This window comes from Crinia signifera, chromosome 9 (assembly GCF_055691185.1).
Source record: "Crinia signifera chromosome 9, ASM5569118v1, whole genome shotgun sequence".
NCBI classification, from domain to species: domain Eukaryota; kingdom Metazoa; phylum Chordata; class Amphibia; order Anura; family Myobatrachidae; genus Crinia; species Crinia signifera.
The window spans coordinates 168973185-168987179 of NC_139225.1; the positions used below are offsets into that span (position 1 = coordinate 168973185).

The 13995-nt window shown below is 48.5% G+C and overlaps 1 protein-coding gene across 1 annotated transcript in view; it reads right to left on the reverse strand.

The window, feature by feature from the left end:
• ERCC2 (ERCC excision repair 2, TFIIH core complex helicase subunit) overlaps nt 1-13995 on the reverse strand; it is a 104717-nt gene that overhangs the window by 25920 nt on the left and 64802 nt on the right. The window contains exons 18-21 of the mRNA XM_083160434.1: nt 5468-5560; nt 5319-5391; nt 2117-2187; nt 1835-1978 (exon numbers count right to left, since the gene is read on the reverse strand). Coding sequence (XP_083016560.1) covers nt 1835-1978; nt 2117-2187; nt 5319-5391; nt 5468-5560 — 381 coding nt within the window. The remainder of the gene's footprint in view (nt 1-1834; nt 1979-2116; nt 2188-5318; nt 5392-5467; nt 5561-13995) is intronic.

The following is a 13995-nucleotide window of genomic DNA, read 5'->3' on the forward strand; positions in this document are numbered from 1 at the left end:
TTGGTGGTCAGTGGTGCGTGCCGTTTGCCAATACAGCGGGACTTCCGGCATCTGCAAGCTGTCCTCTGCCGGTGAGCCGCACATTATACTTATACTAGCGTGTTCGGAGCGTTATTTAACATGGCACACTTTCTATTATGGTTTTTGTTCCATGCTGTACTGAATACTAGCTATACTATTAGTGGTGTGCAATCACCTATTGTTATCAGTTGTATATACCGCATTACTATTACTATATTAGAGGGATGGCTTCCTGACTATTATGGATCTTCCTGGTGGTGCACCCAGTCTCTCTTTCCTACCTCTCACAAGTTGGATTGGCCTGATGGACACTTCTTGCATACGATCAAGCTGTTCCCACAACAGCTCAATTGGGTAGAGATCTGATGACTGCGCTGATCACTCCATTACAGACATATGCCCTTATTCAGATCTGATCGCAGTACAAATTTGCTCTCAAAATGGGAAAAACCATGTGCACTGCAGGTGGGGCAGATGTAACATATTTTATAGTAATTTTGTTTCTATGCAGGGTAAATACTGGCTGCATTATTTTTACACTACAATTTAGATTTCAGTTTCAACACACCCCACTCAAATGTAACTCTCTCTGAACATGTTACATCTGCCCCACCTGCAGTGCACATGGTTTTGCCCATTTTGAGAACAAATTTGTACTGCGATCAGATCTGAATAAGGGCCATAATTCCAGCTGCCTGCGCCTTCAATAAAGAGTTCATCCCACCATGGCCCTAACTGTGCCGAGTTTGTATATTCTCCCCGTGCGTGTGTGGGTTTCCTCCGGGTACTCCTGCTTCCTCCCACAATCCAAAAATATACTGATAGGTTAATTGGTTCCCAACAAATTAACCCTAGAATGTCTGTGTGCGTGTGCATGTGGTAGGGAACATAGATTGTAAGCTCCTCTGGGGCAGGAACTGATGTGAATGTTCAAATATTCTCTGTACAGCGATGCAGAATATGTGTGCGCTATAAGAAACGGTTAATAAATAAATACAATTTAGAGCTGTGCTTTGGGTCATTGTCCTGTTGGAGGAGGAAATTGTCTCCAATCAAGCGCTGTCGCAAGGTATGGAGTGATAGCCTTCCTTATTCATAATCCCATTTACATTGTACAAATCTCCCACGTTCCCATCACATTACCTCCACCATGCAGACAGGTGGCGTCAGGCAGTCTTCCAGTATCTTATCACTTGTTCTTCTGTGCGATACAGACACCCCAAACTGAGATTATTCTGTCCATTACACTTGTTCCAATCTTCCTCTGTCCAAGATCTGGGTTCTGTTGCCCATATTAATAATTTCCTTTTATTGGCCAGTCTCAGATATGGCTTTTTCTTTGGCACTCTGCCCAGAAGGCCGGCACCCCGGAGTCGCCGCTTCACTGTAGATGTTAACGAAGGTCCCTACACTGCATGATACCCACTCTGGGCCATACAATGATGTACAGTAAGGCTACATGATCATAGCACATACACGTATCTAAATTGGGAGCCAGTTTACCAGAAGTCACCCTAAGATCCTCCCTGTGGTACTACAGGTACCAGCAGCCTCTCAAAATGCAGATCCCATTAATGCTGATCTCACAAACAGCAAATTGAAAGGGGGGAGGGGGGGGGGGGGGGGGTGTTCTAGACCAGACTGAGTTTGATTTCTCTTTAGCTGCTGCAAAATAAAACCAGCCACGGCTACATTGCACAAAAACCCTGGACTTGGGCTCTTCCAAAAACACAGCAGCCATGAAAACAGCACATGTACCCGAGGACAGGGCACCCATATTGGGATCTCCTTACATTATAAATGTTCCACTTACCTTATCTGCGAACAGCATGATTCCATAATCAGTCTTTCCTCGGATGGCTCGTCCTACACACTGCGCAGCATGTCTCATTGCATCAAATGTCAAGAAGTCATTCTCACGAAGGTGGAACTGGTCCCGTAGAAACTGGAGACGTGCCTAAGGAGACAAAGCAGCAATGATGGCTGTTATCTGGGAATGGTGGGGAGCAGAGTAAGTTACAGATAAATGTTGGGGGATAGAAAGGATAAAAGTTACATCTATACATTAAACAGAAGCAAGATTGGCCATACCAACCTTCAGGATCCGACTCTGTGTATACACATAGGGAACACCAAACATAATCACTGCCCGGCCATAGTGGTGCACTGAGGAGAAGAGAACCACATAACGGTTTAGTAAACTGATACTAGGGATGAATGAAATAGAGCAGGCATTCCCAAGCCTCCTGTTGTAGAGGCCTCATTCCCAAGCCTCCTGTTGTAGAGGCCTCGCATTCCCAAGCCTCCTGTTGTAGAGGCCTCGCATTCCCAAGCCTCCTGTTGTAGAGGCCTCATTCCCAAGCCTCCTGTTGTAGAGGCCTCATTCCCAAGCCTCCTGTTGTAGAGGCCTCATTCCCAAACCTCCTGTTGTAGAGGCCTCGCATTCCCAAGCCTCCTGTTGTAGAGGCCTCGCATTCCCAAACCTCCTGTTGTAGAGGCCTCATATTCCCAAGACTCCTGTTGTAGAGGCCTCATTCCCAAGCCTCCTGTTGTAGAGGCCTCATATTCCCAAGCCTCCTGTTGTAGAGGCCTCATTCCCAAGCCTCCTGTTGTAGAGGCCTCATATTCCCAAGCCTCCTTTTGTAGAGGCCTCGCATTCCCAAGCCTCCTGTTGTAGAGGCCTCGCATTCCCAAGCCTCCTGTTGTAGAGGCCTCATATTCCCAAACCTCCAGTTGTAGAGGCCTCATATTCCCAAGCCTCCTGTTGTAGAGGCCTCGCATTCCCAAGCCTCCTGTTGTAGAGGCCTCGCATTCCCAAGCCTCCTGTTGTAGAGGCCTCATATTCCCAAGCCTCCTGTTGTAGAGGACTCGCATTCCCAAGCCTCCTGTTGTAGAGAGGCCTCATATTCCCAAGCCTCCTGTTGTAGAGGCCTCATTCCCAAGCCTCCTGTTGTAGAGAACCCTCATATTCCCAAGCCTCCTGTTGTAGAGGCCTCATATTCCCAAGCCTCCTGTTGTAGAGGCGCCTCATATTCCCAAGCCTCCTGTTGTAGAGGCCTCATATTCCCAAGCCTCCTGTTGTAGAGGCGCCTCATATTCCCAAGCCTCCTGTTGTAGAGGCCTCATATTCCCAAGCCTCCTGTTGTAGAGAGGCCTCATATTCCCAAGCCTCCTGTTGTAGACAGGCCTCATATTCCCAAGACTCCTGTTGTAGAGGCCTCATATTCCCAAGCCTCCTGTTGTAGAGAGGCCTCATATTCCCAAGCCTCCTGTTGTAGAGGCCTCATATTCCCAAGCCTCCTGTTGTAGAGAGGCCTCATATTCCCAAACCTCCTGTTGTAGAGGCCTCACATTCCCAAGCCTCCTGTTGTAGAGGCCTCACATTCCCAAGCCTCCTGTTGTAGAGGCCTCATATTCCCAAGCCTCCTGTTGTAGACAGGCCTCATATTCCCAAGCCTCCTGTTGTAGACAGGCCTCATATTCCCAAGCCTCCTGTTGTAGACAGGCCTCATATTCCCAAGCCTCCTGTTGTACAGAGGCCTCATATTCCCAAGCCTCCTGTTGTAGACAGGCCTCATATTCCCAAGCCTCCTGTTGTAGAGGCGCCTCATATTCCCAAGCCTCCTGTTGTAGAGGCCTCATATTCCCAAACCTCCTGTTGTAGAGGCCTCATATTCCCAAGCCTCCTGTTGTAGAGAGGCCTCATATTCCCAAGCCTCCTGTTGTAGAGGCCTCATATTCCCAAGCCTCCTGTTGTAGAGGCCTCATATTCCCAAGCCTCCTGTTGTAGAGGCCTCATATTCCCAAGCCTCCTGTTGTAGACAGGCCTCATATTCCCAAGCCTCCTGTTGTAGAGGCCTCATATTCCCAAGCCTCCTGTTGTAGACAGGCCTCATATTCCCAAGCCTCCTGTTATATACCCACCACCATCTGTCCAGTGGTGTATCTATAATGGGTGCATAGTCTATAAAGCAGGGGTGGGGAACCTCAGGCCCTGGGGCCGTATGCGGCCCCCGTAGCCATTTGAGTGGCCCTCCCACCCACCAGGCGGCTTTGCCAGGAGTCAAGTAGAGGGGAATTCTCACGAGAGTTCGGTAGTTCTTGCAAGATTCCTCTTAATCAACAGCAACTGGAGACTGTCAGTCCTATTCAGCGGCATCCGCCGAAGCGTGGGAAGGCTGCAGCAGGACAATTTATAAGAGACATTTTTACTTATGGCCCCCAAAGGATTTTTTCCCCATACAAATGGCCCTTGGCACAAAAAAGGTTCCACACCCCTGCTATAAAGGCTTACACTGTACACCCTGCACCCACCAGTGCTGCAGAGAGAGAGAGAGACTGGCAACAGATTCTACTAGTGCTCACTGTGCTGCTGTCTAGAGATTAAGGGAACCCAGACTGCAACTGCACACGGGCCCACTTCTCACGTAATGTGCCCCTGCACCTATCTCAATATAAATTGTTTGAATGCCAGATAACATTAGGCACAACTGACAATGGTGCAGTAATTCATCTCTCAGGCTGAACACCTGCTGTGCCAGATCCTAATCCTTCAAGTGAATACTGCAGGATCCAGCTGCATACAACAGAATATTCCAATCATCGGAAACAGTGGTGGGGCTACTAATAATTCACAGGACCTGGGGGTGAGAAAGACGCTCTCGCCTATCCCATGCGTTCCCTGTGTTACCCTACTTCCGGTCTTCTAATAGTGCTCTCTGTATTACAACATATAATAATGGAGAACTCCTAGTAGTTGATTCTTCATAAATGAGGTTAAGCTGGCCATGCATCTACAGATTTATTGTCCAATCTGGCTGGTTGGAAGAAAAACCTGGTAATGGATGAGAGCAAATGACAGTTGACTATTTGCTTCGAAATGCTGGAAAACTGACAAACGGTCATTTAGATATTACCAGGGTTTTAGTTCCAAGCAGCCAGATCTGATCGTAAGTCTGTAGATGTATGGCCAGCTTAAGGCAAAGGTAAAAAACAAACAAAAAAAAAAACCTGCTGGGTCACTGTATCATACGGCACACCAGGAAGCTTTGTATTCTGGTGAATATGATATCTATCCTTGTGTATCAATGCCTATTTCACTATAGATTGTAAGCTTGCGAGCAGGACCCTCCTACCTTTTGACTGTCTGTAAATACCCAGTTTGTTGTAGAACGATCTCCGATTGTAAAGCATAACGGATTATGCTGTGCTATGTAAGAAACAGGGACATAAGTTGCTGTCCCTGCCACGATGTATCTACACTGCCATCTACGTAATGAACATTGTGAGACACTTACCAAAATCAATTCCTTCCGACACTTTACCACGTGCAACAGATAACAAGATGGCTCCGCGTCCGTTCTCACAGGCCTACAATAGAAGAATATACTTGAGCTGGGATCATTTATCTTTAAGCATTATGCTATAGTGTGGCCCTTCACATCACCTCCTGATATTTCTCTAGGGCCACACTAGTTTCTGCTCCATCCTGGGTTTCAATGAAGATCAGCTTGTTCCGCTGGATGTTCTCTAGAATTCCCTATTGAGAGGAGTAAAGCAAGTTACTATTGTGGGATAAGGAAAGGTCTCCATACCGTCAGCTGGTACGTCTCCAAACCCTCCACTACCATCATAGCTTAGATCAAACATGTCCCTGATCTCGTTAATAGGAATTCAATCTCCCCATGATCAGCTAAATAATTGGCTTCCTCCCCTAAATTGCAAGGCGTCCCTAAGCCATGAACTGCTATAGATATAGATGTTTCCTTCCATATCTAGCCTAAATACACCACACAGCCTGAGATACCTGATGTGAGCATGCAGCCAGGTCTCATACAACGCAAGCATCGGGCTTCCTATATTTGTGAAAAAGCATCACCAGGAGAGTTATGTGATATGTGACGCCTGTATACTGCGTGTGACTGAGGCTGTATACGGAACAGACTGTGCTGAGTGATGTGATATGTGACACCTGTATACCGTGTGTGACTGAGGCTGTATACGGAGCAGACTGCGCTGAGTGATGTGATATGTGACACCTGTATACTGCGTGTCACTGCGGCTGTATACGGAGCAGACTGCGCTGAGTGATGTGATATGTGACACCTGTATACTGCGTGTGACTGAGGTTGTATACGGAGCAGACTGCGCTGAGTATTGTCATATTTGACACCTGTATACCGCGTGTGACTGAGGCTGTATACGGAGCAGACTGCGCTGAGTGATGTGATATGTGACACCTGTATACTGCGTGTGACTGAGGCTGTATATGGAGCAGACTGTGCTGAGTGATGTGATATGCGACACCTGTATACTGTGTGACTGAGGCTGTATACGGAGCAGACTGCGCTGAGTGATGTGATATGTGACACCTGTATACTGTGTGTGACTGAGGCTGTATATGGAGCAGACTGTGCTGAGTGATGTGATATGCGACACCTGTATACTGTGTGTGACTGAGGCTGTATAGGGAGCAGACTGCGCTGAGTGAGGTGATATGTGACACCTGTATACTGCGTGTGACTGAGGCTGTATACGGAGCAGACTGCGCTGAGTGATGTGATATGTGACACCTGTATACTGCGTGTGACTGAGGCTGTATACGGAGCAGACCGCATGCTGAGTATTGTCATATGTGACACCTGTATACCGCGTGTGACTGAGTCTGTATACGGAGCAGACTGTGCTGAGTAATGTGATATGTGACACCTTTATACTGAGTGTGACTGAGGCTGTATACGGAGCAGACTGCGCTGAGTGATGTGATATGTGAAACCTGTATACTGTGTGACTGAGGCTGTATACGGAGCAGACTGCGCTGAGTGATGTGATAGGTGACACCAGTATACTGCATGTGACTGAGGCTGTATACGGAGCAGACTGCGCTGAGTGATGGGATATGTGACACCTGTATACCACGTGTGACTGAGGCTGTATACGGAGCAGACTGCGGTGAGTGATGTGATATGTGACACCTGTATACCGTGTGTGACCGAGGGTGTATACGGAGCAGACTGCGCTGAGTATTGTCATATTTGACACCTGTATACTGCGTGTGACTGAGGCTGTATAGGGAGCAAACTGCGCTGAGTGATGTGATATGTGACACCTGTATACTGCTTGTGACTGAGGCTGTATACGGAGCAGACTGCGCTGAGTGATGTGATATGTGACACCTGTATACCGAGTGTGACTGAGGCTGTATACGGAGCAGACTGTGCTGAGTGATGTGATATGTGACACCTTTATACTGAGTGTGACTGAGGGGAATGGGATCATTCGTCAGACTGCATTTAGGTCTACAGTCATTAGGTCGACCCCACTAGGTCGACTGGCAGGAAGGTCGACCTGACTTAAGGTCGACATGGGCCAAGGTCGACATGACTTAAGGTCGAATTTGCATAAAGGTCGACATGAGGAAGGTCGACATGAGGAAGGTCGACTGGTCATAAGGTCGACATGGGTTTTTCACTGTTTTTTGATCCGAATGTCGACACAGTCGACATGGACACAGTTGGCAATGAAAATCGGACCCTCGCATCGCTCGCTTCGCTCGCGATGCTTCGGGCACGGTGCCTCGCTGCGCTCGGCACACTATTTTATTCTCCCACCACGCCCTAGTGGATGGTAGGGCATGAAATACCGACATGTCAGCTCAAAAAACAGTGAAAAACCCATGTCGACCTTATGACCAGTCGACCTTCCTCATGTCGACCTTTATGCAAATTCGACCTTAAGTCATGTCGACCTTGGCCCATGTCGACCTTAAGTCAGGTCGACCTTCCTGCCAGTCGACCTAGTGGGGTCGACCTAATGACTGTAGACCTAAATGCAGTCTGACGAATGACCGCATCCCGACTGAGGCTGTATACGGAGCAGACTGCGCTGAGTGATGTGATATGTGACACCTGTATACTGCGTGTGACTGAGACTGTATACGGAGCAGACTGCGCTGAGTGATGGGATATGTGACACCTGTATACTGCGTGTGACTGAGACTGTATACGGAGCAGACTGCGCTGAGTGATGGGATATGTGACACCTGTATACTGTGTGACTGAGGTTGTATACGGAGCAGACTGCGCTGAGTGATGTGATATGTGACACCTGTATACTGCGTGTGACTGAGGCTGTATACGGAGCAGACTGCGCTGAGTGATGTGATGTGACACCTGTATACTGTGTGTGACTGAGGCTGTATACGGAGCAGACTGCGCTGAGTGATGTGATATGTGACACCTGTATACTGCGTGTGACTGAGGCTGTATACGGAGCAGACTGCGCTGAGTGATGTGATATGTGACACCTGTATACTGCGTGTGACTGAGGCTGTATACGGAGCAGACTGCGCTGAGTGATGGGATATGTGACACCTGTATACTGCGTGTGACTGAGGCTGTATACGGAGCAGACTGCGCTGAGTGATGTGATATGTGACACCTGTATTTCATGTGTCACTGAGGCTGTATATGGAGCAGACTGCGCTGAGTGATGTGATATGTGACACCTGTATACCGCGTGTGACCGAGGCTGTATACGGAGCAGACTGCGCTGAGTGATGTGATATGTGACACCTGTATACTGTGTGACTGAGGCTGTATACGGAGCAGACTGCGCTGAGTGATGTGATATGTGACACCTGTATACTGTGTGACTGAGGCTGTATACGGAGCAGACAGCGCTGAGTGATGTGATATGTGACACCTGTATACTGCGTGTGACTGAGGCTGTATACGGAGCAGACTGTGCTGAGTGATGTGATATGTGACACCTGTATACTGCATGTGACTGAGGCTGTATACGGAGCAGACTGCGCTGAGTGATGTGATATGTGACACCTGTATACTGCGTGTGACTGAGGCTGTATACGGAGCAGACTGCGCTGAGTGATGTGATATGTGACACCTGTATAATGTGTGACTGAGGCTGTATACGGAGCAGACTGCGCTGAGTGATGTGAGATGTGACACCTGTATACTGCGTGTGACTGAGGCTGTATACGGAGCAGACTGTGCTGAGTGATGTGATATGTGACACCTGTATACCGCGTGTGACTGAGGCTGTATACGGAGCAGACTGCGCTGAGTGATGGGATGTGTGACACCTTTATACTGAGTGTGACTGAGGCTGTATACGGAGCAGAGTGATGTGATATGTGACACCGGTATACTGCGTGTGACTGAGGCTGTATACGGAGCAGACTGCGCTGAGTGATGTGATATGTGACACCTGTATACTGTGTGTGACTGAGGCTGTATACGGAGCAGACTGCGCTGAGTGATGGGATATGTGACACCTGTATACTGTGTGTGACTGAGGCTGTATACGGAGCAGACTGTGCTGAGTGATGGGACCTGTATACTGCGTGTGACTGAGGCTGTATACGGAGCAGACTGCGCTGAGTGATGTGACACCTGTATACAGCGTGTGACTGAGGCTGTATACAGAGCAGACTGCGCTGAGTGATGTGACACCTGTATACTGCGTGTGACTGAGGCTGTATACGGAGCAGACTGTGCTGAGTGATGTGATATGTGACACCTGTATACTGTGTGTGACTGAGGCTGTATACGGAGCAGACTGTGCTGAGTGATGTGATGTGTGACACCTGTATACTGTGTATGACTGAGGCTGTATACGGAGGAGACTGCGCTGAGTAATGTGGTATGTGACACCCGTATACTGTGTGTGACTGAGGCTGTATACGGAGCAGACTGCGCTGAGTAATGTGGTATGTGACACCCGTATACTGTGTGTGACTGAGGCTGTATACGGAGCAGACTGCGCTGAGTGATGTGATATGTGACACCTGTATACTGCGTGTGACTGAGGCTGTATACGGAGGAGACTGTGCTGAGTGATGTGATATGTGACACCTGTATACTGTGTGTGACTGAGGCTGTATACGGAGCAGACTGTGCTGAGTGATGTGATATGTGACACCTGTATACTGTGTGTGACTGAGGCTGTATACGGAGCAGAGTGATGTGATATTTGACACCTGTATACTGTGTGTGACTGAGGCTGTATACGGAGCAGACTGCGCTGAGTGATGTGATATGTAACACCTGTATACTGCGTGTGACTGAGGCTGTATACGGAGCAGACTGTGCTGAGTGATGTGATATGTAACACCTGTATACTGCGTGTGACTGAGGCTGTATACGGAGCAGACTGCGCTGAGTGATGTGATATGTGACACCTGTATACTGTGTGTGACTGAGGCTGTATACGGAGCAGAGTAATGTGATGTGCGACACCTGTATACTGTGTGTGACTGAGGCTGTATACGGAGGAGACTGCGCTGAGTGATGTGATATGTGACACCTGTATACTGTGTGTGACTGAGGCTGTATACGGAGCAGAGTGATGTGATATGTGACACCTGTATACTGTGTGTGACTGAGGCTGTATACGGAGCAGACTGTGCTGAGTGATGTGATATGTGACACCTGTATACTGTGTGTGACTGAGGCTGTATACGGAGCAGAGTGATGTGATATGTGACACCTGTATACTGTGTGTGACTGAGGCTGTATACGGAGCAGACTGCGCTGAGTGATGTGATATGTAACACCTGTATACTGCGTGTGACTGAGGCTGTATACGGAGCAGACTGTGCTGAGTGATGTGATATGTAACACCTGTATACTGCGTGTGACTGAGGCTGTATACGGAGCAGACTGCGCTGAGTGATGTGATATGTGACACCTGTATACTGTGTGTGACTGAGGCTGTATACGGAGCAGAGTAATGTGATGTGTGACACCTGTATACTGTGTGTGACTGAGGCTGTATACGGAGGAGACTGCGCTGAGTGATGTGATATGTGACACCTGTATACTGTGTGTGACTGAGGCTGTATACGGAGCAGAGTAATGTGATGTGTGACACCTGTATACTGTGTGTGACTAAGGCTGTATACGGAGCAGACTGTGCTGAGTGATGTGATATGTGACCCCTGTATACTGCGTGTGACTGAGGCTGTATACGGAGGAGACTGCGCTGAGTGATGTGATATGTGACACCTGTATACTGTGTGTGACTGAGGCTGTATACGGAGGAGACTGCATGCTGAGTGATGTGATACAGATGAACCAGGCCTTATCCTTGCTGGCGGATCGCCAGCAACACGGCGCCGCTATCTGACTGAGACGTCCCCCACGCACGCGCGTCTCAGTATTCGGGCGGCGAGGCGGACGCATTACTGTCCGCCTCCCGCTCGAGGGGGCAGGGGGGGACCCGAGGAGGCTGCGGTCGCCCGGTGTGGGCACCGGGCGACCGAGGGCAGCACAGTCGGAAGGGGACGCGCGCGCACCTCGTGCACGCGCGTCCCCTTCCGGCATACAGATGGCGGCGGGGCAGGGATAGCAGTATACTGCGTGTGACTGAGGTTGTATACGGAGCAGACTGTGCTGAGTATTGTCATATTTGACACCTGTATACCGCGTGTGACTGAGGCTGTATACGGAGCAGACTGCGCTGAGTGATGTGATATGTGACACATGTATACTGCGTGTGACTGAGGCTGTATACGGAGCAGACTGCGCTGAGTGATGGGATATGTGACACCTGTATACTACGTGTGACGGAGGCTGTATACTGAGCAGACTGCGCCATGATGTAATTACCTCTGTATTAGACACTAGGGGCTGTAGAGCTATATAGCCGGGTACACAGAATGACGCAGTGATGTAATTACCTCTGTATTAAGGAGCCCACACACGCATCGTTCCCGGCGTGTGTTGTGGGCTTAACTAGCACACATAGCATCGCATCGTATGCCTTGTGCATACGATGCGATGCTATGCTAGAAAAAGCTAGTACAAAAAGTATGTGCAGCACATACTTTTTGTACTGTGCGATGAGGTGCCGCGGTAGCGCGCACCCCATCGCATAGCATCGCACCACCGGCATCGGTGCGTGTGTGGGCTCCATTAGACACTAGGGGCTGGGCAGCAATATAGCCGGGTACAAAGAATGACGCAGTGATGTAATTACCTTTGTATTAGACACTAGGGGCAGTGCAGCTATATAGCAGGGTACACAGAATGACGCAGTGATGTAATTACCTCTGTAGTAGACACTAGGGGCTGTGCAGCTATATAGCCGGGTACACAGAATGACGCAGTGATGTAATTACCTCTGTAGTAGACACTACGGGCTGTGCAGCTATATAGCAGGGTACACAGAATGACGCAGTGATGTAATTACCTTTGTATTAGACACTAGGGGCAGTGCAGCTATATAGCAGGGTACACAGAATGACGCAGTGATGTAATTACCTCTATTAGACACTAGGGGATGTGCAGCTATATAGCAGGGTATACAAAATTAAGCAGTGATGTAATTACCTCTGTAGCAGACACTAGGGGCTCCAAAACTATACAGATAGGTTAATTGGCTTCCAACAAAATTTATCTGTATAGTTTTGGATTGTGGGAGGAAACCGGAGTACCCGGAGTAAACCCACGCAAGCATGGGGAGAATATACAAACTTAGCACAGTTAGAGCCATGGTGGGGATCAAACCCATGACCTCAGCGCTGTGAGGCAGTAATGCTAACCATTACACCATCCGTACTGCCCTATATAGCTGGGTACACAGAATGACGCAGTGATGTAATTACCTCTGTATTAGACACTAGGGGCTGTGCAACTATATAGCCGGGTACACAGAATGACGCAGTGATGTAATTACCTCTGTAGTAGACACTAGGGGCTGTGCAGCTATATAGCCGGGTACACAGAATGACGCAGTGATGAAATTACCTCTGTAGTAGACACTGGGGGCTGTGCAGCTATATAGCAGGGTACACATAATGACGCAGTGATGTAATTACCTCTGTAGTAGACACTAGGGGCTCCAAAACTATACAGATAAATTTTGTTGGAAGCCAATTAACCTATCTGTATAGTTTTGGATTGTGGGAAGAAACCGGAGTACCCGGAGTAAACCCACGCAAGCACGGGGAGAATATACAAACTCCGCACAGTTAGAGCCATGGTGGGGATCGAACCCATGACCTCAGCGATGTGAGGCAGTAATGCTAACCATTACACCATCCGTACTGCCCTAAATAGCTGGGTATACAGAATGACGCAGTGATGTAATCACCTCTGTATTAGACACTAGGGGCTGTGCAGCTATATAGCAGGGTACACAGAATGATGCAGTGATGTAATCACCTCTGTATTAGACACTAGGGGCTGTGCAGCTATATAGCAGGGTACACAGAATGACGCAGTGATGTAATCACCTCCGTATTAGACACTAGGGGCTGTGCAGCTATATAGCAGGGTCCACAGAATGATGCAGTGATGTAATCACCTCTGTATTAGACACTAGGGGCTGTGCAGCTATATAGCCGGGTACACAGAATGATGCAGTGATGTAATCACCTCTGTAGTAGACACTAGGGGCTGTGCAGCTATATAGCCGGGTACACAGAATGATGCAGTGATGTAATCACCTCTGTAGTAGACACTAGGGGCTGTGCAGCTATATAGCAGGGTCCACAGAATGATGCAGTGATGTAATCACCTCTGTATTATACACTAGGGGCTGTGCAGCTATATAGCAGGGTACACAGAATGACGCAGTGATGTAATTACCTCTGTAGTAGACACTAGGGGCTGTGCAGCTATATAGCAGGGTCCACAGAATGATGCAGTGATGTAATCACCTCTGTATTAGACACTAGGGGCTGTGCAGCTATATAGCAGGGTACACAGAATGATGCAGTGATGTAATCACCTCTGTATTAGACACTGGGGGCTGTGCAGCTATATAGCAGGGTACACAGAATGACGCAGTGATGTAATCACCTCTGTAGTAGACACTAGGGGCTCCAAAACTATACAGATAAATTTTGTTGGAAGCCAATTAACCTATCTGTATAGTTTTGGATTGTGGGAAGAAACCGGAGTACCCGGAGTAAACCCACGCAAGCACGGGGAGAATATACAAACTCCG